The sequence below is a fragment of the Micrasema longulum genome, unplaced genomic scaffold (genome assembly GCF_059751315.1).
Source record: "Micrasema longulum isolate JH-2025_06_02 unplaced genomic scaffold, ASM5975131v1 h1tg000163l, whole genome shotgun sequence".
Taxonomy (NCBI): domain Eukaryota; kingdom Metazoa; phylum Arthropoda; class Insecta; order Trichoptera; family Brachycentridae; genus Micrasema; species Micrasema longulum.
Genome location: NW_028277368.1, coordinates 370225 through 394621, shown reverse-complemented (window position 1 = coordinate 394621; position 24397 = coordinate 370225). Strand labels below are relative to the sequence as shown.

The 24397-nt window shown below is 30.6% G+C and overlaps 1 protein-coding gene across 1 annotated transcript in view; it reads right to left on the bottom strand.

The window, feature by feature from the left end:
* Nucleotides 1-7367: 7367 nt before the first annotated feature.
* LOC148284035 (uncharacterized) overlaps nucleotides 7368-24397 on the bottom strand; it is a 159744-nt gene continuing 142714 nt past the window's right edge. The window contains exon 10 of the mRNA XM_088242795.1: nucleotides 7368-7434. Within this exon, the coding sequence (XP_088098921.1) occupies nucleotides 7368-7434 (67 nt within the window). The remainder of the gene's footprint in view (nucleotides 7435-24397) is intronic.

Genomic DNA, 24397 nt, shown 5'->3' with positions numbered 1-24397 from the left:
AATGTTATTTACGGGTACAAAATGTTTATTGAAGGATCAAGAATACTCAAGTGGGTCCTTGCTGAAAGATATTCATAGTTTATGAGAGGAAAACTGGGTAGATACTTTACATTACTGCTCATGTAAATAATAATATTTTTATGTATTACAATCTTTCAGAGAATAGAATATGAACGTCTAGGCATTTATAAGGCTTATTGCCTGCAATTGGCTGGTTCAAATTGTTACATTACACAGCTTGCATTATTCACGATTCTGCTTATGTTTATACATGCATATTTCTTAAATTTTCCAAATGTTAATTTTTGTGATAAAAAAGTGCCGAAACCTTTATTGATGTGAGTGAGACTCATGATACTAAATTATTTCACCAACGCCAAATTCAGAAAATATTTTAATACTTCTTATACCTAACACATAGTTTGATCAACAACACTTTACGCATTTACAACTTTTTTCAAGCTGCCTTAATTTTACTTCTATCTTTTAATTTTTGTAGAATATTTTTTTTGACGACCTCTTTTTAAAATGTGAATTTATTTTCAATTTCATATTTTATCCATTCTTTTTTACCTTGCAACGTACAAGGTTTATATTTACTTCAATGAGACAGTTACCTATCTGTTTACTTCAAAAACTAATCTTCTGTCAAATTTACTTTAATGAAAAATTTAACGAAGCTTATTTCTTTATTTATTTATTTTGTTCATTAACGCCCAAAAGGCATTTACAAATAATAAAAATGAAGTACACGCTAACATACTAAATAAGAAACAGAATATACAGAAAAAAAATTGTGAAATTAGTTAAAAAGGATATGATAAAAAGTTTTACAAAGTAAAAAAAAAACAATAATAACAAAGGCATGCAAGAAAAAACAGTAAGCATATAAACAAAAAATGCAAAGATATAAGCTTATGAAATAAATTCTGTAAGGCATATGTAAATGATACATTTTTAAGGATTGGGAGGGATGTTTCAGCTGTGGCCTGTTTAGGAGCTTCTCCGCATTTGCTTTAGTGACGAAGAAACCACAGAAACCTCGCCCTTCTGTAAGGCGACCTTCTGTATGGCCACCTTCTGAGGCTGGCTTTGACGACCAGATATACATTTGTCACTTATGCCGATGGCACTTTTTCAATTTCTGAAATACTTCTTGAATCAGTTAATTTTATCATCAATATCAAGGAAGCTCATGAGATTTTGTATTTGAAAAGGCTGAAAATGACTTAAACTTAGTTAAAAATGGTTAGTCAAATTATCTAACACTAAATTACTCTAAAACAAAATACATAACTTTTAAATTGAAAATAAAACTATTTATACTCCTTATCTTTCATTTACTATTCACAGCTGTAATTACAATAACCAAATTCCGAATATTAAAAGTATTAATATAATCAAATCATCAAATAATCAAATCAAACATTTTAAAAATAAATTGAAAAAAAAAAATTACTTTTTGAAAACGATGATAAATATTATAACCCTAAAAAAGCTTGTTAAAATATTTTACGCAATAAATCAATCAGTTTTGGAATATGGAATAATTCGATGGGGATGTACAAATGACACATTGATCAAAAAAATAATAATTGCACAAATAGCTTTAATAAAAATTATCTTAGGACTCTTAAGAGTCCCAATCAAAACTAGCCCCCTCGGTATATTTGTAAGTCTTAATGTAACCTCTCAAAAACAACTTTATGTAAAAGTTCTGTTACTATACGCAAACAAACATCATTCTCTACATTCCGTTACAAATACAAGAGTTACTAGATACTCCACGCTGATGATGCAAAAAAAATAAAAAATACAACTTTCGGTCAAAGAGGATTGGCCTACTACTCAGACGAAGTGTATAATCTACTTCTATTATCCTTAAAGACAATTAATAAGTACTCACAACATAAAACTGCTATTAAAAAATGGATAGTGGAGGTGAATTGCGCACGGATCGATGAGTGGATCAAGCTAAATAGGTTAAAATTTGTGTACTTTTTATGAAATTTGCTCTACAGATCTATATTAATTGGTTATGTTTTTTATGATTATTTTAGTTTATATTGCTTATTACGTAAATGATAATTAGGTTAATTAGATTAATAACATACTTATTTTATTATTATGTTAACTTTGTTAAATAACTAATTTAAGGCATGTTGACTTATTGTAAAATGTTTCCCTCGGCACGGAACACCCCACTTCAGTAAACATTATTCTGTATAGAAAAAAATACAAACCAACAAACAAACCATCTCGCCGTTTTCCTATAGGGGTAAGCATAGAAGAAAAAACTCCATATCACTATATCTTAGCACACAGACCTCGCTTCCTCTACATTTATACATCTTCTCATGCACGCACGCCGATTATTCCTACTTTTGACATGTCTTTCTCTGTCTTCCTCGTTTTCTGCATCCATCAACATACGCATCGTAGATCATTTTAGCCGTTCTTTCGCTGTCCATTCGCTCTACATGTCCAAACCAACGCAGCACCCCTTTTTTGATTCTGTCGATAATGCATATCTCAGCCTTACCTACTTCATGGATCTCTACATTTACGCACCTATCATACATCGTTTTACCACACATTCTCATTCTGAGAGATCGCATTTCGAAAGCATTCAACCTTTTTTTCAAAGCATCATCATTTTTCCCATTCCATACTTCGCTCCCATACATTAGAGCTGGCACTAGAACTCCGTTGTGAACTGCTAGTTTTTGTAAAAGTATAAATAAATATAATTATAATATAACCTTGATAACTCTCTAGGCAATAGAATCTACATAGTATTTGACACTAAGCATTTGAACTCGTAAAATTGTGGATACACTTTTTGATTTACTAATAATGGTATAAAAATGTAGATAAACTCACGTGTAGTTAAAGCAATCCCATAGCCAAATATTGTCAGTATGCTGAGGAATGAGCGGCTTGCTAATCCCCTGTCCATCAGGTCTCCTGTACGTCACACTAGAAGTTCCGAGGGTCTCGTCTCCACCACATTTTCTCTGGAAGAGGGACAGTCCAGCTTGAAGGAAGTCTTCTGATGGCTGACCACCAGAATCTGGTCGGTGGTGGACGCTGTAACAATAAAACATTTTTTTTAAAAGATAAGTTTTTCTTCTATCTTATTTTCAAATTTAAACGTATCAAAATCACATAAGATATTTAATTTACTCCGCAAAGACATGAAAATAAGATCCCTATAAAAATCAGCTTGTGATTCTGTGACTAGTATTGCATACTTACGGATCAGCGGTCCGTAGTTTAAATTCCGCACTTCCCTAACTTGATTCCCATCTTCTAATAGTTTCTTATTTACAACTCATTGAAAATACTTCCAAAATGGAAATAGAACTCTATCTTTTCCAATTTTAATGTCTTAAAAAAACAAAATATCATAAGCATTAAAAAAAAAATACACATGTACTTATGATCGTAATCAGAAACAAAACTTAAATTGAGGATAGTACATTCAACTGTCTCTCAATTTCAAGTTTTTATCTGCATATAAAAAGAGAATGTACTTTTCCCATCACGAGTTTTGTATATCAATGCAAAAACATAACATTTATTTAAAACTGAAATTGAATATTAAAATATACACTAAGAAAAAAAATTTAGGTTGAACTTGCCAAAAAAGAGTCAGGCTCTTATGTTTGCTCTTATCCTATGTAATAAAACTGTAACGAATGTCCCCTGATTATTGTAACAATCTGAAATGGCGTAAATATATTACTTTTTTTTTTTTTTAAAACAAAAATATTTACAAAATATTATTAAATTAAAGTCCTGCTGAGTTGCATACATACAACTCGTCAGCAGGTTCTTATAAATTACATTGATTATTTACACTCAACCTACATTAACAATAATTTTACTTGAAAAACAATTACAGATTACATTTTGAAAAATTAAAAACTTAAAAAGTCCTGCTGAGTTGCATACATACAACTCGTCAGCAGGTTCTTATAAATTACATTGATTATTTACACTCAACCTACATTAACAATAATTTTACTTGAAAAACAATTACAGATTACATTTTGAAAAATTAAAAACTTTCACTAATACAAAAAAGTTTTTTCTAATAACCATAATTTGAGCAAACGTCGAACTCCTGTATTTAACTCAGTATTTTTAATATTGTTTGGTAACATATTAAATATTTTAGGTATACTGTATTGCAGTGTCCTTTTGCCATATTTATTGCAGTATCTAGGAACAGCTAGCCCTTCCATACTAGTAAACCTGGTGTTGTAATCATGTACCAACTTGAGTTTATACTCGGAGTGCGACGCATGCTGACAAATTAATTTGTACCAAAGTAGAGCCCTAACAGATAATTTATTTACAGATTTATACATTAATGATATTGAAATATTGTGTCTCTGGCGGTATACATCTTTATGTAGTAGCAATTTGATCATAGAATTTTGCAAGGTTTGAATAAAATTAATATAAGTTTCACTTGATAACCCCCAGGAAGTTATGGCGTATCGTATAATTGATTCAGAGAGAGATAAATAAATAATTCGTAAAGTATTAACAGGGACATAATATTTAAATATGTACATTCTATTACTTATTATAAAATGTCAAACAATAAAAAATGGTTTCATCAAAGGTGATTTTTTAAAAAGTTTACAAAAAACGGTGAAATATTATGTATCATGACATAAATATAATATATTTTATGACTGAGATATTTTTGTATCATTCTATCATAATTTTAATTTTTGGATATTTTATATACACAATTAAAAATTTAATCAGGTCACTGTGAATTTTCTGGTTGCATAATAAATGAATTTGACTTTTCGAGCTAGTTATGGATTCTAATTAAAGATAGGCTTGGCATGGCTTTGCATTTCTTCAATTCTTGTATTGTTTTGGTTAATTAAAAGAAAGGAAAACTTTATCGATACGAGTGAGATTTTTCAAACGATTACTGATTATAAATTGTATATTTGAAGCACTTATTTTGTGGTTATTCATTAAAATAAAATAAAATTGAAAGAACGAAGCTTGTTGAGTTTGAAAACCGGTTTGTGAAAAAAAAAAATGTTTCAAAACAAACATATTACAAGAGAGATGAAGAACTTTTTGGAGAAGGCAATATAGAAGTATATACATATACAGATCATAAAAACGGTCATTGGCTGGTTTAAGTGGCCACTTTACACACTGTGTAACATTCACCATTCTGCCTATATTTGAAAATTTATATTCCTTCGACTCTTCCATCTGTTGACGTAATACTTAACGTTTTAGTTCAACTTCACAATAATATCGTTCAAATCCACACGGGACGGTGTGGTGGATTGACGTTTATTATAATTGATCTTTTGTATTTAAAAAATGAATATTCAGCGCTTACTCTCAGGTTAAAATCCGGCAAAACAAAATCATGTGAAGATGATACGGCCTAATGATGTACCGGTTAGTGCCTGCCATTAAATAAATAATAAAATATAATGCAATAAGTATCAATCCACCCTATCCTTTTTTATCGTGCCATGTGGATTTTTCATCACCGGTTTATTCATCATTAATCACATGAATCTCACTCACATAAATAAAGGTGTCAGCTCTTTAATTTCACAAACATCCACAGATGTAAGAATTGAAGGAATAAAGATGTTTAAATATGTACAGACTGGTAAATATTACACAGTGTGTAAAGTGTCCACTTAAACCAGCCAATGACAGGTCATAAACCCTGTAGATGCCTAGACATCTATATTGCCATCTCTAAAAAGTTCTTCATCTCTGTTGTAATATGTTAGTATAGACGACTTCCCAGTGAATTGAATCCAATCGTTATCTTCAAAAATATGGACAAACTGAAAATATTGTTGTTAAAAACAAAGTTGATTCATTTGATTACTAAGTAAATTGAGTAAAAAAAATTCAATTTCCTTCTCAAAAACATTTTAAGTATGTTTTAGATATGATTATTTTGTAAACAGTGATGTTGAATTATTTTATACAAACGTTGGTTTTGACACGTCTTTTTGTTTATGTACATATGTTTTTAAATGAGTTTTTTTTACCTTAAAAACGCATATAAAATTTAGGTATGCTTAGTATCAGAAGTTTGTGGACCCGAAAGAGCATTTCACTGCTTATGATGGCCTTTAAACTTCTGAACGGGTTAATTTACAATTCCAACATTTTGGAGCGCATAAAATTATATGTACCGAGCAACTATTTAAGAGCTAGGCAGCACAAACACAGACCATTTGTTTTTCCAGAATGCAGGACAAATTGACCGTTTTTGATGCCTGTGGGGAGAATGACCGGTCTGTTGAACAACCCACCGAGAAATGTGGATCTTTTCCATGCTGGAATTACCAGTATTAGACTCTTCCTCTCTCTAACTATGTATCATAATGTGTATTAGTGACTTATTCGTCTTTGTTTTATATTGTGTATATATACCTAAGTAATCTATTGTGATTTTTCAACACGATTTTAATATTACCTTATTATTTCATCTATGTACATTGAATTGACAGTAGTGCTGTATTGTACATTAAAATATATATAATTAAATTGAATATTTTGACTTAACATTTTATATTGTAAATTTATTTAACCCTTTACGTACGTGTACTTCGATATACATAATAGGGCGGGGATATTGCATAAGAGCAATTCTTCCTACCTAACGAAACCGTTCAGTTCTAGATAGTAAAAAGAGTGTACGTGTACGAGTAGATATTATTTATTATTTTATTTTTATTTTATTAGGGAAATCAACAGTTCTACATACATATTTTTAGTAAACAGATATAGTGTATAAACTCAGAACTAATAACAAATTTCCACATAGTATACAAAGTTAGTAAAGAAAATATATTACATATCAAATAAATACATACAATTTATACATATAAAAATGTTATTTTCATGTACTCAATAATCAAAGATTTTTAAAATATTTATTTTAAGAACATTAAGTTACTGTAAATTGGGCGGTATAAGGACAAAAATGCTTGAAGAGAGGTGTATGTATTATTGCCGAATTTTATAGTTTTATACAAAATATGAAACGTAATTGATCTTTAAATCTTCACTTTACTATGAAAAGAGGTGGAGGATGGGAAGGAAAGACGAAGGTGAAAGGATAAACTAAAATATTTGGAAATCGACATTTTAATCAAGATTTAAATGTATGAAGAAGTGGCGTCTCTGACATAATTGGATAAATTATTCTACAATTGTATTATATTTATCCGTGTCCGAAAGGAGAATATTTATGTGTGTGGAAATGGACAAATGACTTGGACGAGTGTTTTCTATTCGATAGTTACTGACAAAATAAAATCGTTAAACAGGAAATCGAGTAAAGGTTAGTCCGTATCATCGTGGTTGCTTACAATTCTAAAAGTTCCGGATTCGATTCCTTGAAGGGGGAACCTGAAATATTTATTACAATGGTTGCTTAATCTGCAATATTTAATTTTTCTGGACTGGCACTTGGATAATTTCATTATAATTTATATTAATTAATTGTTTTTTCAAACAAACCTTCAGGCTAGTGCATGTAAAAATAAAATTAAAAAAACATAATTCGTTTATCTATCAGTCACGTCAGGTCTTCGTACTACGTGTCATACAAACAGGATGCGAGGTTTAGGCCTTACAGAGTTATGGTCATCACGTTCGAGGGGAGGTTTGTGTAATTTTTCATATCACCGCGGTATTACGGAGAACTATAAAACGGTAATTAATTACTTCTATCCTGCTCTCGGGCCATTAATCACGATCCTTGTGAAGGCTGTTTCTAGGATACCGTGTGCCGCGTGCGTGCAACGTATCACTACCAAATGGCGAAATACCCAACGGTTGTATTACCGAATCTATACTTGGATTCAGTGAATAGAAATATCATCCAAATACTGTTTATTTTTTTATTTATTAGAAATTAAAAAAGTTTACATATTCATTAACTTATTAAGGCTTTTTAGACTGTGCCCGTGTAAAACCGTAATAATTAACAAGAAAAAAAAACACAGTAACATTAATTGAATTAAAATTACATATGATTTAATAAAATAACCAACCAGAAAAACGAAGTATAAATAATTGAATTCCACAGAATATAAAATTTTAAAAAAATCGGATACAAAATAAATTATACAAATTTAGTTCCATACATAATTAAATATACAAAATAATGGTATAATTTAAATCAATTGAAAATAATTCGAAAAAACATAACTGAAATGATAATTGAGATATGGTTTCTATAAACTCAGTCCATGTTAGAAATTAAAATAAAAAATGATACGTAAAATAACAGTGAGTACGAAATCAAATAATATAAAAATTAATGATTAAAAAAAAAAAAATATAAAGATATATAAAAAGCAAATAAATTATAGAAGGAAAGCAGATTAGTTAGTTTTCACAAGTCGCGAACATTAAGTAAGAAATTAAAGTAAAAAATAATATGCCAAATAACAGTGAGTACTAAATGAAATGATACAAAAACAAATAAAAAAAAAATATATATATCAAGACATACATTTAGCAAATAAAAGTATGGAAAGAAAGCAGATCACTTAATTTTTACAAGTTTCAAAATTTAAGTAAGAAATAAATATAATAAATAACAGTGAGTAGTTAATTGAATAATAGAAAAATAACCAAAGAAAAAATATCAAGATGTATAATAAGCAAATAAAAGTAGGAAAGGAAAGCAGATTAATCAATTTTCACTAGCCTTAAACTTTAAAAATATTGATAACCTTGACCCTATCAATATGCAGCAGCCAATTGGAAACATTTTTCTTAAATACATTGACAATTATGGAGTTTTTTATAGCTGCCGGAAGTTGATTAAAAATTAGGAGCCAGGAAGGTAAAGTTTCTTTGAGCTAGTTTTGAGTGAGTGGTCGGACCAAGGTAATTTATTCTATTATTACACAAACAATATTCTCCATGTTTTTCCTTTGATTATTTTTTCTACGCAAACTGAACATAAATAGGCACGTGTTCATAAAAAAATTAAGCTCCAATATTATTTTACATGTTTATTTTTTCTTCTCCTTAACTCTCACGTTAAGGACCTTTCTTCTTCTTTTCGCCTCAAAAAAAGATTTACGGACGTAATAGTCATGTATTTGTTTATTTAGCTCTACACAAAAAAAAGTCTGCTTTAAAACAGGTTTTACTTAGTTAGACAGAACGCACATAATTCAGAAATATTTATTACCATTCAAAAATGTAATAAATAAAAAAAACATATTATTCATGAAGTATTATTATAATTACTAGAGGTCACTCCTCTACATTGCCTCTACTCAATATAACCTCCTGTCTATTCACCTAAATCAGTTTCTTACCAGTCTACGAAAGGAAATCAGATAACACTAAAAAATCATTTCCATAAATTATTTCTCGATAACCCTTGACCTATGTAAGTTAACGTTAAATAATATAATATTATTCGTTTTTAAAAATGTTGTATATATAATAAGATATAAAAGTTAAAAATAAAAAACAAGTATAAGGTAGTAAAAATAAACAAGTAAGTATTTTTTTTTCATTTATGAAATTTAATTGTCAACAATAGTTTGACGAGCAGCTACAAATAAACTTGATATTGTGGACTTATAAGATGGTAAAGAATTGGACAGAATGTCTGCAGCCGTTCCATAAGTGTTACCTAACCCATGCAGTCTCAGTATCAATGAATTGTTTTGTTGGTTGGAAGAAGTACTGGAGCAATGAAACAATAATATACTCCTAGTGTTGACAGCAGGTACTCTAAAATAAATCAAGTCAAAAAGTGAGTTTACAATTTTATACAGTACAATGAGATCATTAATAATTCTTCTTTCAGAAAGTGTTGTTAGGTTAAAATCAAATAATAAGCATGGTTTTACATCCTGCAGTTATATGAAATTTTGAACGGCAATTTCGTATGGGTGAATAGATTATATTTTATGGTTATGGTATTGTACTGATAACAACATGGAAGCATGCCCAACGATTCCTTAATCCAAATGCATTGTTACATTTTCCGGCTGAAACAGTAATATTTCAGCGGCAATATTTCATTTGTTTCATTTATTTTCCAACTGTTCTATGACAGGTTGGAGTAAAGCTGCCATAGGAGATAAAAAATAAAGTTTTTTATAATAAAACGTAAATCCTAGTACAGTAGCATTTAATTATCCGAATCAATTGGGACCGGACCCCATTCGGATAATCAAAAATTCGGATAGTATGTTTTTTTCGAAAAAAGGGTATATTTAAATTAATTACTGCATGTACTCGTAAGGTGAAAATTAAAATGAATGATTGAAAATGAAAAATGAGCTTTTGATTAATTAAACGAAAAGGCAACACTTTGACATGTTAAGCGTAAATACAGGTTCTGTTACAGTGTGTACATATCGTACTGTAAATGAAAGTCGTTGCTTACGAAACATCTCAGTCAAAGTAAGCTGTTTGACTGTCATCGTCCGCTTTCGGGCGCTAAGTCGTTATTTTGCGAATCGCAGTACGTTTCCGTTATAATTATTTTTTTCTGAAATTCTGAAAACGATTCGAATAATCAGTGATTCGGATAGTCGGTGTTCGGATAGTTGGAATAAATATTCGAAATACCGTCACCCGATGTTGCATAGGGCACTGGACATTTGTCAAATCAAATGCAGTGAATTTCAATTGTCTATTAAATAAATATAATAGCAATCAGAAACAACAAAACATTGCAGTGAAAGCACTCCCTCAACATACTCGAAAATCGTTTTAAAGACCAAAAGTTGGGTTAATTATAACGTATGAGTACGTCGGTACATGACAAAAATATTTTTATTTTCATTTTTTATAGAATTTTAACCATAAGAATAAAAAGGAGAAAATAACGCGTGTAACAATAATTATTAGGAAAGAAATAAAGCAAATTAGTAGAAATAATACAATATTATATAATAATAATATTAAAAATAACTCTAAAAAATAGCGTTTGAACACTTAAAAAAAGGGATATCATTAAGAGTTACAAAAATAATCTTAAAAACAGAATGGCGAATGAATATCAAATTAAAATAACAAGATAAAAAAATGTTAAAAATAGCAATAGGTCCATAAAGATATTAAAATATACATTTTTAATACAAACATTTTAGTATAATTTAGGGGTTGCCTACATTGTTAAATTTTACAGCAAAGTCACCCCTGAGTAACGCCTGCTAGCGTCACTCAACTAAATTATTCTTGTTTTCATTACGGTATCTTGGCCGTGTCCTAATATTCTTATAAATAGTTTTGTAACATGACAAAGTTACCCCTGAGTAGTACCTGCTAACGTCACTCAACAAAAACATATTAGTTTTTTTACAGTATCTTGGCCACGTAATAAATCTCTTTTAAATAATTTTGGAAATTAATTTATTAAATGATGATGAAAAATCACGAATCATAAACTGCAACTAGTTAACGTATTTAAATCATCCATATCATTTACTTAATTATCAGGGTGTTTATTCATAAGACGTATAAAAGCTCAACTGTTATGTTTGTCTATCGTTATGTTTGCTGTTATCTGTCATATTCAGCCGCGCTCAAACGTTTAAGTTAGGCCTCAAAGGCTTTTGTATCGTATTATTTAATCAATTTTTTCAGTCCAAAATTGAGTACCTAGCTTTACTTTCTTTTTCTTTAAATATTTACGTTCGTATAATTTACCTGGATATTTCAATATTGAGGGCTATTTTTGACGAGCTGTAAATAACTCACTATTCAAAAATGGAAATCGAGTTGGAGTAGAGTGAGATTCGAACCTCGGATCTTTGATCCGTGAGTCTGCGATACTAGCCACGGGATCACAACCCAATTTTAAAAAACTCAATTACATAAACCGCATTTTTAATGAATGGAATATATCTGTGGCATAGATATGAAAAGGCCAATGTATTTCATATTTTTCTTGCCACCATTTTGTAGAGGGTCGATGTCAATATACGAGTACATCTCCTTTGGAAGATCTTGTGTATGTTTTCTTTTGCAGGAGCCATCTTCATTCACAACTGTGTGAGGAAGTGTGATGTGACCACCTGGACGCGGCAGGGCAACAAAAAATATAGAAGACTTGCGCAGCTGTTTAACCAATCTTTATGGGGATGAAATCTACCATTCCACACGCTAGCTGGGCAGTTACAGACAGAAAAGAAGTGCCGTGCTCAGATAGTCACGCCACACTTCCTCACACAGTTTACTCTGGAGATGGCTCCTGCAATGGTAGCCGAAACGTCGGAACGAATCCAACGTACACGGGATCACCCAAATAAAGATACATACAGATTACAGTGACCATGAAAACCTACGCATCTATTAAGGGTAAAAACTTATGAATTTATCAGTTTTATACGCACTAATATGCGTTGCAATGTTTTTAATAATATTTGTTATCATAGACGTCAAACAGATCATCATAACTTCACAAAATGGCTAAATATTTTTACTCCTTTTATATTACGATTTACGAAATTTTCCCTTATAGATCCAAGCCATAGATAAACTATATATAAATACGCTTTAATCAGACAATCAATGCAGGGGACTTATTCTGTAACGAATTTGCTTCGTAAATTCATTCGTATCGTATGAGAGGGAACGAGAGCAAAATACGATTTTGATTGCATTATGGTGAGATGGACACGTATGACGAACGAACGAACTTACGAAACAAACTTGTAACAGTAAACCGGCAGTTCCGTTTGCACTTTCGGTGTAGATAAGCCAATTAATAATATACTTCAATCTCCATTACGATTTTTTTGCTTTTAAAAATCTAAATATACTTCAAAAATCGGTATATCGAGCCATAGTCGCCAAAACATGGTAACCGACAAGAGCGTTTTTTTTAAGGGGGATTATTTTTTCTTCTCAATATATTAATTTATTATTAAGAGTACTCGCACGGATTACCATAGTAATTCAGGGTGACGTTTTTATCGAATTTTTCAACTGTAGACATTTGCAAGTTAAGCGTCCGTGTATTTTTAAGGAACAAATGTACCGTAAGAATCACTACCAGTGTATTAAATTTGGCGTTAAATCGTATGGACTACCATAGAAGTAGTACCTCGCGAGCACTAAAGTCGTATATAGAGATAACACTCCATATAAATCCGAGCTAAAAAGTCGTCCCCAAAGGACAGGGATTTACCAGGGGAGATAACAAGTATCGTCACGTCGACTTTGACTAGCAAAATAAGCGGTACAGTAAAAAGCACGGACTGTTTATATTTGTCTACTGTGGGTTATATTTAGTATGTCGCTCCTTTCCGCATACGCGTCACTTTTGTTTTGTTTCGCTTTACGTCCGACTAACTGAGCAAAACGGAGACAGAAGATAACTTACGAATTGTAACATATCAATAAGACGTTTTTTGACATTAAAATAGCTATTTTAAACAAGTATTGATTGAGATAAGAACATTACTTGCCGGTGAAAGGTTATACCATCGCTTTTCCAGATCAATTTGTGCAGTATCTAAGCGTGCAAATAGCCATTTTAGTAATTTCGTGGAGAAAAGTAGCTTGCAAACGCTCGCAACAGACTAAAGTCTGTTCTATTAAACATAGACTAATTGGCCGCAGGTTGAGAGAACATATTTCAAACACTTATGTTTATTCTAGTTATAAACATCCATGATTTTTTTTAAGAATGCGCCATTGTTTTTTATCCTTCAGTAGTTTGTTTTTAACTCTTTTGTGGCTATGATGTAACACGAGTGTATGTACAAGATTCGATATATCAGTCTTATTAATTTGAATGATGAAGTTGTAGTTTTTGTATTTTTCGAAAGGGCATTTTCACATCGGACACGGAAAAATTAAATTTGGGTAAATATGCTGGATTTCAATAGTAAAAAAATATTTTTCATTTTTATGCAAAAAAAAATTATACGAATGGAAGTGATGCCAACACCGCAATAAACATGTTTTACTGTACAAGAAAGAGCATTAGAATAGAACTTATAACATATAAGGCAGAGACGCCGTTCTGAGGCAGGTGATCGTGTAATAGAGACAAAAACAAAATATGAAATTCGTTAGTCAGTTATTGGCAGTAGGCGAGAGTGCACGCTAGTTATATGACCGGCGTTTTAATGATTTTCAATTTGTTTTGCTATAACAGGCCTAAATTAAGTATGTCTCAATGTTTTTTTTTTAATGTCTTAACTTCAGAATATTCTGTCTTTTGACTGCGGTAACACAATGTTACATCACCGGGTGTAAATAAAATTTGTAGAACTGTCTTTTTAAAGTAAATATTACTATTAACATATATATTGAATTATATGGTGTCTTAGATAGTTAGAAATACTTAATTTTATGAAACGAATGATTTCTAAGTTGTTTATGTTGATTTCTCATGAATCCTAAGATTCTGTTTTTAAACTTAACTAACTTTTCTCTATTTTAAAACTTAACAATATTTTTTTTATTTAAAAAAATACCCGAAACAATAAAAAATAGTACACTATTTTGGCTTTCATGGGATACGTGAGCATAAAAGTAAACGATACCCGTAAATTCGCTAGTGCTAAGGAATATACTTTGAGAACTAAGTTTTATTTCAAATATTTATTTTATTGATATCAATAAAATAAATAGTAGAAAAAGAGTTTGATTCTCAAAGTGTATTACTTGTAGTTCGAAAGGTAAAAGTGAAAAAATATCCTGTAAAATGCTGTTTTTTGTCGGTTACGGTGTTCTGGCGATCATGGCTCGATATCTTCTCGACAGCCGTGGATCAATGTTTTAAATAAATATGGGTTTGATTTGATTAAGCCTGTCGGAAAGTTTCTCATGAAGTTGATCCCCCTCCACTCGTAATGCGGGGAAGGGAGGGGGTGGGATGCCAGGGGGGGATTAATTATAGCCTTTCATGCCGGACAAACAGAAATGGATATCTGTCGCGGTCTAGAGTCTAGTCGGTGGCGGTGGTTGGAATAATTTTTAAGTTACAGTTGAGTCTATCCAAATTTTTGTAGACAAAAACTGGATGCAACTCACTTGAAAGTTATAAATGTTAATATATAACAACAGAGATTAAAATTTTATGTTTTGAATGGAATATAGAATATAGGTGAACATTTTTTAAAAAGGAATATAAAATTCTAAGCATTTACTGGACTTAGTTTAAGTAGCCACTTTACACGCTATGTAACATTATAAAATATTTTGTCATGATTTTGAACTTTTTTAGGTTTTTTTAAATATATTATATATGCATCTACACCTTTAATTTCATAATGTATTCTAGATTTAGTGTACCCATGTACCGGCCATGCCTATGCGGGATTTTTGGTTTTCATGAAAAAAGTGATATATTATGTGAAGTAAAATGTACCAAACGTAAACAATTAAAAAAAAAAATAATTACATTTTTATCCGTTGTTTTTGGGATACTTCAAATATTTATTTTTCCTGTAATTACTTTTAGCATGTTTTTAATGATTTTAATTTTAATTAAATATTTAAACTACATACGGTTTGGTTTTTTTACCTCACAATATTATTGTAATTGAAATAATAAAAATAGATCATTGATAAGCATGTCATATAATATAGAAGCTTCCCTGGTTCATAAAATTCTAATTTATTTTGTTTGGTCATACACTATTTAAAAAAAATAGAAAATATTTATTTATTCATATAAAGACAAATATTACATAAAAATACAATAACGTATCCATAACTCTATGAGGCCAAGAGCCCTGTGTTGAGTTGGAATACAATAAAATAGAAAGTGAAAGCATGCATATTAATAAAGAATACTACAAATAAAATAAAAACATTAACATAAATTTCAATAATCATCCGGACTCCGCTTATTAGTACTATATATAAATATATGCAAGGTTTTGCAGTAATTACTTTGTAATTGTACTGCATGTTTCCTGAACAAAATAAAATTGTTCTAATATGTATATATATTGTAGAAGTCATCACCATAAAGCCGTAAAGTTGCCAGGGCTGAAAACCGTTTTGGCCCGCAACGCGTAACCCGACGCAACGTCAGCTCGGACAAGTTATTAAATGTCACCGTCGTGCAGCGAAAGAATATGCACATTTTATGTTGGCATTTCATGTCACCCGTCCGCCAGCTCCTCGCCAGTGTTTGCTATTGTAAATTCCTTCAGTACAAAATTGTTAAGATGTAACTCGTGTGTATCTACTCAATAAATAACTTCAATTGTAATCCATCTTTCTAATTTAACCTTAAATCACGCACCCATCCATATAATATTACCTTTAACTTATTTTCTCAAACTAAATGATTTGAGTAGGTAGAAAGATATTGCGTTAAGGCCAATATGCCCACCCTTATATGATAAATAAAAAAAATAATTAAAAAATACCTGGACGTCGTTCATATTCTCAACAGTTTCGTTTAATCTTATGCGAAAAAAAAATCTTATGCGAAACGCACTATATTCAACTTTCTAAGTATTTCCGTGGCTTAGATCTAGAAGGGCCAGTGTCAGATTTTATAATTTTTAGCCACCATTTTGTAAAAGGTTGATTTCAATAAAAAAAACGTGTATTTAACAATTTTATACACACGTACATGTGTTGTCATGATTTTTATTTTTATTTGTCATCAAAAACGTCAAATAATTCATTATAACGCCACATTTTTTTATTGTTGTAATATTACGATTTACAACATTGATCTTTATAGATTCAAGCCAGAGATTTGATTAAATAAAACGAAACAATAAAGAAAAACAGACTATGAAATCACACAAGATTCTGTACTATGACATCGTTACCATTGTAAAATAACTTGTAAATATTTGCTTTTCCCCATAAAGGAGAAAATAAGTAAAAGCATATCATACCATATTTACATTATTCATACGTACAAAGTAGCGACATATAATATTCATACTGAAACGAAGCACGTTTGGAGGTATTTTGTTATACAATCTCCTTCGCATACAGAACATGTGCGCAGTATTAATACAATGATGCATATTAATATTTATTTCGAATTCTGAATTCCAGAGACAGAAATATCAAGAGCAAGTCTCATTGCCTAGATAAGAGTTTTAGTTAAATAATCTTCAACATATTCCAGGAGAAGGAAAACTTCAGAAAAATAAATATTTAAGCAAAGGTTTTTACAGTTTATGAGGCCATTTTACACACTGTATCCATTCTGCTTGTTCGGACCAACTACGCAATTTCAAATAAATCTCTACTCATCCCACTTCCCATTTTTCTAGCGCAGCTCAATGCAACAATAATCACGCGTATTGTTTCACTCCAAATTTTTTTTCACAACAGAGCTGTGCTAGCGTTTTCTTTGACTACCAGCTCTAGACACTACCTGCGCTACCTTTCATTCAGACCTCCGGCGTCACCAGATGGTGCCAGATACACATCACACCTCAAAAAACCAGCAGGTTAGTGGAGTTGCGCAACCTTCCATTCAATACAGTCCACTCTCTAAATGCTCGTTATCAGGGTATTCTTGCACGTCTTTGTTGGAACATTTACATTTCTTACCGATTAAACCAACTAAAGCATTGTTAATGCTTAGACATCAAAGGATGTGTTCTGAAAATTGGCGTCCAATATGAGCGGTACACAGTTCGTGGCTGTAGCAAGGCTTATACTGTAAAATTTGTCCCTAGAATTCCCATGACCCAAAAATATTTTCGCAATGTAATGATCAAACACCAAAAAACCTATGTTTTTCCTGTCAGACAAGTCCGGCATGAACTTACTCAAATCCTCTCTGGCCACGGCGGTTTTAAGAGCTATCTTCATAATTTAAAGCTCTCAGAAATCAATAGCTGTCCATGTAATGATGAGACACCCGAAATGTTCCTTAAAGGTTGATAAGTTCTACTAAATTTGTTGTTATTCATTTTTAAAAAATGATTGATACATTTTTTCAGAGGCAATCTTGACATTATTGAGATCGATCAAAATGTACACCTAGGTATGTGAAAGAGTCATGAAACCGAATGCTTTGCCCACATTTTGATATTTGGGTTTCTATTTATATTCAGGTACCCCTTCCCAACTATCGCTTTTGTTTTCTGAGGTAAAAATAAGGGCCTGTTTCTCACGCCCCATTCAAATATTGTGCCAATCGCCGATTCACACTTTGCTTCTATATCTAATATCTACTGTTAATCTTCCCAGATCCAAAACTATTTTGATGAGACATAATTATTATTTTAAATGTTTTTGAACGTGTAGTATTTAGTGAAAATGATAAAAATAAAATAGAAATTAATTTATTAGTTACGTAAACCTTGACGCTTGTTTGCTTTGAAACCGGTCGATGAAAAAAAAAAAATTGTTAAAAACAAAGTTGTTTTAGCTATTTTTTTATTTTAATTTTATTTATTTAAGTGTGTTTTCTACCCCTGGTATTTCACTAAGGCAAACATCTCTCAAAATCTTACGCGTTTGGACGTAATCAATCATAAGTCATTGTATCTCAGTGGAAATTGACTTATAATTTTCTTAGAACTTTAGCGGAGGACGAGAAAAGCCGTGGCATATTTTGTTTGTTAATATTCGTGGACCGTAATGTCGTTTCCTCCCCCTAATTCGTTTTTGTAAATATATTTTACTTTAAGACAATAATCAGAAGTTTTATTTCGTCTGATCTAGAATAACAGAGAATTTTAACCTTCCACGGATAAAGCGGGTTACGAAAATCTACCGACAGCAAAATAAAATGAAAAAACGAAGACAAGTGTACTTAAATTCACAATTAAGAAATAATCGATTTCCGGTTTCATTATACTGAACCTTTTAGTGAATAAATATTTTTAATTAACAGTATTTTAAATAACGAGTCATAATCGGTAGAAAAACGTTAGCGACACTTCTGGCGAATTTCGTTTTTTTAAGGAAAGGTCTTTCTTAAGTCTTTCCTGCACACGTGTAAAAAACATCATAGCTCTATAAAATTCACCTGCCACATTTAAGGATATTTATTTTATTTATTTTTAAAAAAACATAAGCCATTTTAATAATACTTACAAATAAACCAAAATTATAGGCCAATTATATTTTTTTATATAATATGATTTTACTCCGCATCATTCCACTCGTAAAAAAAAAATGTGTCTTTTAGCGTTTAAACGTGTTAACATATTATTTTTAAGCCAAGCAAAACAACGTTACCGACGGCAATGTAGGTAATTACGCTAGCTCGCCACCAAAAACTAAGCCTGTCAGAGTTATAGGCAAACCAGCGTTATCGCCACTTTATATTTAGACGATTTGGCTATCATTCCAGTATTAGCAGTAACCAACCATTATAAATTGCGCTAACCGAATAATTAAAAAAAATAGAAATGAAACAAAAATTAAAAAAACCGTAACCTGCACAATTCACTATTTGTTTTCACTACTTGTAAAAAAAATAATCTCTAAGAATTATTACTTCGATAATCTCAAATTAATACTAAGGAAAGAAAATACGGACATAATACTTGTTCACCAAGTTTTTTTTATATTTCTACTGTTATGATTTCCTCAAATAATAAATTTTAAAATTCTTTAAATCAAAAAACAAGAATTAACCATGACATGAATAGGTATTCATTTTTTACATCAGAGGAACTAAATAATTTATTAAAAAATAATTAAAAAAGCGTGTCAAATATTTCGGATTATGTGTAACACAGACGATTAAACATGCTCTGAATAATTATGGCCAAAACGAGATACGTAAGTCATATAGCTCTATTATGATCAGTGGCGGTCATTTAAAATATTTTCTTTAAGGTGATTTTAAACGAAAATATAAAACTTATGATTCAAATATAGCGCTTTTATATTTTTTTGATAAAAAATGCCATTTTTACGTTTATTTTTAATGTAAATTTTACAAAACTTGGTTTGCGAAAACTTTACACTACATCAATTGTAAAAAATACCATAAAAATATCGTTTCGGTACTTTTCACAAAATGGTGTACAAAACAATAAATAAGATAAATATTTTTATTGTTATGGTATTTATTACAATCAATTTGGTGTAAAACTTCAGCAAACCAAGTTTTGTAAAATTTACATTGAAAATACGTAAAAGTGTCATTTTTCAATAAAAAAATATAAAAACGTTACATACGTATAATTAGTTTCATATTTTCATTTAGAATTACTTTTAATAAAGTAGCGAAAAGTCGGAAAGCAAAAAATTAGGAAATTCGATGAATCTTCAGAATTTGTGATATATGACAACTTGCACATAAAATGAAAATCACATTACAAGTGCAACCAAAAAGACAACTTCGTTATCTTACAATATATAATTTAACCCAGTGCGCTTTCCAGGTTTGAATATCACCAGAGTTCATTTCCTACTTGGGTTTGTTAAGCGAATCCTTTTGTAGAGTCTTATAATTCAATTTGAACTTTGCGGAAATTCTACGTTATTAGATATAAAAGTAAAACAAACAAATTATGTTTTAATTTACGTTTCCAAAGAAAGAAAGGATGGACTATCCATAGTAGGAAAATTTCACACACTACAAATAGCGATAAAAATATGTGAAATAGATTTAGAAAAAAATCATAGTATTTTTGTAATAAATATCGTTGCTATGGAAAAATGTTTTCATTCATAATTTTGATCGTTAAATTGTTAAAAAATACATCTACACAAAAATGCGATAAATTTGGCCTTTGCAATCGTGTTCTCAAGATTTTTGACAAAGTTCTATTTAAATTTAAACGGTCACAAATAATGGTAAAAATTTAGCCGAATCGTGACGTATTAAGAGCGTGGCCAATGCTATGAACCGTTTTCGCGGAAATTTGAAATTATAATATTTTTGTATGCATCAAATAATTAATTTTTTAAAAATCGATAGTATATCATAGACTTTAATTAATTTATTCTTCTAAAAAAACAGATATTTTCCTACATAATATAAAAGATAAAAAAGGTATTCAACTATCCACGTTTTTGATAGATATTCTAGGGTTAAAATTTTTTTTCGTATTTTATTAAATGTAACAATATCACTATAACATCTTCTAACCTCAAAATACGATTCGAACAAGTAGTATCATTTATTTTTTTAACAGTATTATTTTAATATTTTGAGATTTTATTTTCGTGCTTGTACCAATAATCTCTTAGAACTAGGTAATGTAAAAAGAAAATTTGTTAATGTGGGGGTAAAGTTCACTGATCAATGGCACACACGCGTGTTAAACAATTTTACCTGAAATATAGAGCAACGACCAAAGAATCAACTCTGCATTTTCTAAAGAATACAATACATTACATTCTGCAAGAACAACAGTATTGCCCAAAAGACGTTCGTCCACATAAGATCAACGCCCTGGAGTACATTAACTTTATGATCGCCACGGAGACAAGAAGAACAAAGGAATGCGGTATATAAAGAGACCACAGGGCATGGTAACGTCAGTCAGCCGAGCCAAGTCAGTCAGTAGTCTAAGGGCAGTCATTCCAACTCATCATTGCCGTTACTCTCGTTATTTACAACAAAGTGTTGTATCTTATTCGACATGCAATAAATATGCATTGAACCTCACATCGTTACTTCTGTCAATCTTAAACCTGCGTAAAAGCTCCAACGCTTACAACAAGAAAAATCCTACATTTGTAAAATCGGCCAAATAAATTTTTCTTTATATGTATGATTGTTGTTTAATTAAATTGGTATGTTTTCATGAGATTTATCCAAATTCTGTAGTTTCTATAATATGTTTAAATAGTAAATTTATTGATCCAATAAAAACAGCAACGAATACAATTTTTCTGTTTTTCAAGTGACAACATATTTTTTTTTTTTTAAATGCCGGATTTTTTAAATAAAAAAAAAAGTTAAAACAGTCACAAAACGAGGACATAAAAAAGTTTTTTTGACATTGCAAAGAACGTAGATTTATTCGGTGAATACATAAATATGGGTCTGAAATAAGTAATGAACTCTCCCGCTTTTAACTATTATTTATTAATAAATAAATTTCAAAATAACGTAAGTGAGTTTCTTTTTTTTTTTCTTTTTTTTATTATTACCTGCCTCGAAAAAAAATCAGTTGAATGAGTTGGTATTCAACACACTATGTTATAAATTAAGTTTTCTAATAACTGCTACGTTAGGTTCATAATCCATATTTTATTACAATCATTATCATCCACCTTTCCACACCCAGTAGTGCATAGGGCACTGCATTAGTAAATCAAATGCTGCGTAGATAAATACTATGTTACACGAAGATAGTAGGATAGTAGATAGTAGAGGAGTAATAATGTAGACTCGATTTTTTATTCAGGATTTTTATTTAATCGAGTCGATAACATTTGTCCAGGGTTTTTTTTTTAAACATTTTTGTAGCAATACATAATATCATACGTAGTTAATACATCCGAAATAGTAAGAAAACATTGTTTAGAATATAAAAAACAGTACTTTACACCATCTATATAAACGACTTTAATAACGATAACGATCAAAAAGATTTTAGTGTTTTTTAATTGTGACACTTTTGGATTTTTTTATTCGACTTTTCGTGTTTTAGCTCATCGGGCAGTTTTTTTAATTCGGATTGGCCAATATTTTCCAGAGACCTTCTGCCGAAATTCTTTAAGGGAAACTTCTGGTTCTGGTTCTATTTCACACACATAACTGTATTATTCATAACCAATTGCTAACTGCATAACTTCATTGAAATAACTGTATTGACATACATGCATACTTTTTTGATTCTCATGTCTGAGAACGCAACAGCTAGATACTACTTTTGACTAGGAAATATGAAAACGTAGGATTTTATTAAGTTCAAAACAATATTAATTAATTAAATGTTTTCAGCAATTCAAGTAATGAAATAAGAATGTCGCAGTAACAAAAGCAAACTTCTTACTGTCTGATGAGAAGAGGACACGTACTTCAGAAGATAGTTTGTGGTTGAGTAGTAACCTATCACATAAATCTCGCACGTGTGTTTTTTCCCGATGGATCACGTGTGTGTAGGAGTATTACGTCACTCATCCCTTCTCGTGCAAGGGTGACATTGCTCATCTTGTCTGCCGCGTCACGAGCTTTTCGACAAACGAGTAAAAAATAATCAGAGACAGACGTTCATTTCACGGATTTTACGAGACTGAAATTCAGGCCAATTTGGTTTAAAATGTGTTTTTTTCCAAGAACGGCGCAATATTACACAGCACCGTATTGTTTTTAATGTGGCACATCTAAGCACATACTTTGTTTTTTTATTGTGGGGTTATAATTTTTAGTGCTTCATAGTTTGAAATATATTTAAATTCAAGCAGAAGGTTAAGAAATATTTTTTTAATAAATAATAAATTTAATCAATATACATCGTTATAATTAGAGCACACATAACAACCTGCTTATGTGTGCCGTATTTTAAGATTTAAAATGAAAAATAAATAAATAAAATTATATGTTCACTGAAAATAATACGTGTATTTGTCTACTTAGATTTAAACAAAAAAACAAAAGCATTAAAAAACTTAGCAAAAACAATGACTTAATAGACAAACACAAATTTAATTACACTCCATGAAAAAAAGTCTCACTCAAAGTAATATTATACATTTTTAATTTACAAAAAAATTCCATAAAATACACGCTTACATGAATGATTAACAACTAATTGATATTGAACATGTTAAATGCTTAGGACTAACAATAGACAGACAATTTATATGTACAATTCATATCAATAAATTAATTGACAAAATTGAAACATTAACGAGACTTTAAATCAAAAGTTTGTTTCAGAAATGTACAAAATTCTAATATATGAAACCTTTGTTAAATCTAAAATATGTTATATGCAACAACTATGGAGAACAGGAAACCAAAATGCCATAAACAGCAAACGAGCAAAAAAATTATAAAAGTTATTGTATGACCCTTTTATCTAAAAGCAACTTAAAAACTCTTTAAACAAACTAAACATTTACATGAAATTGAACTTTGTCTGGTTCAAAGTCCATAATCGATGATACACACACGTGTTTGATAATTTCACTTCAAATAATGCGACGACCGATGAAGCAATTCATCGTTTTCTATTGAATATAATACAACATATTATGAAAGACTAACAGTATTGCACGTAACGACAAGAGTAATGTCCTGCGGTACATTCACCCCCTGGAGAAATGAACAACAAATAAACGTGGCCTATAAAGAGACCACAGGGCGTGATAACACCCAGTCAGCCCAGCCAGCCCGAAGACTCAGCTCAACGAAGTCACTCGGTTCGAGCATGAAGTTCAAGTGCAGCCAGTTAAACTCCTTGTCGCCGTAACACTCGCGCGACACACTTCATTATTTTTTCGACATGTAATAAATACGTAT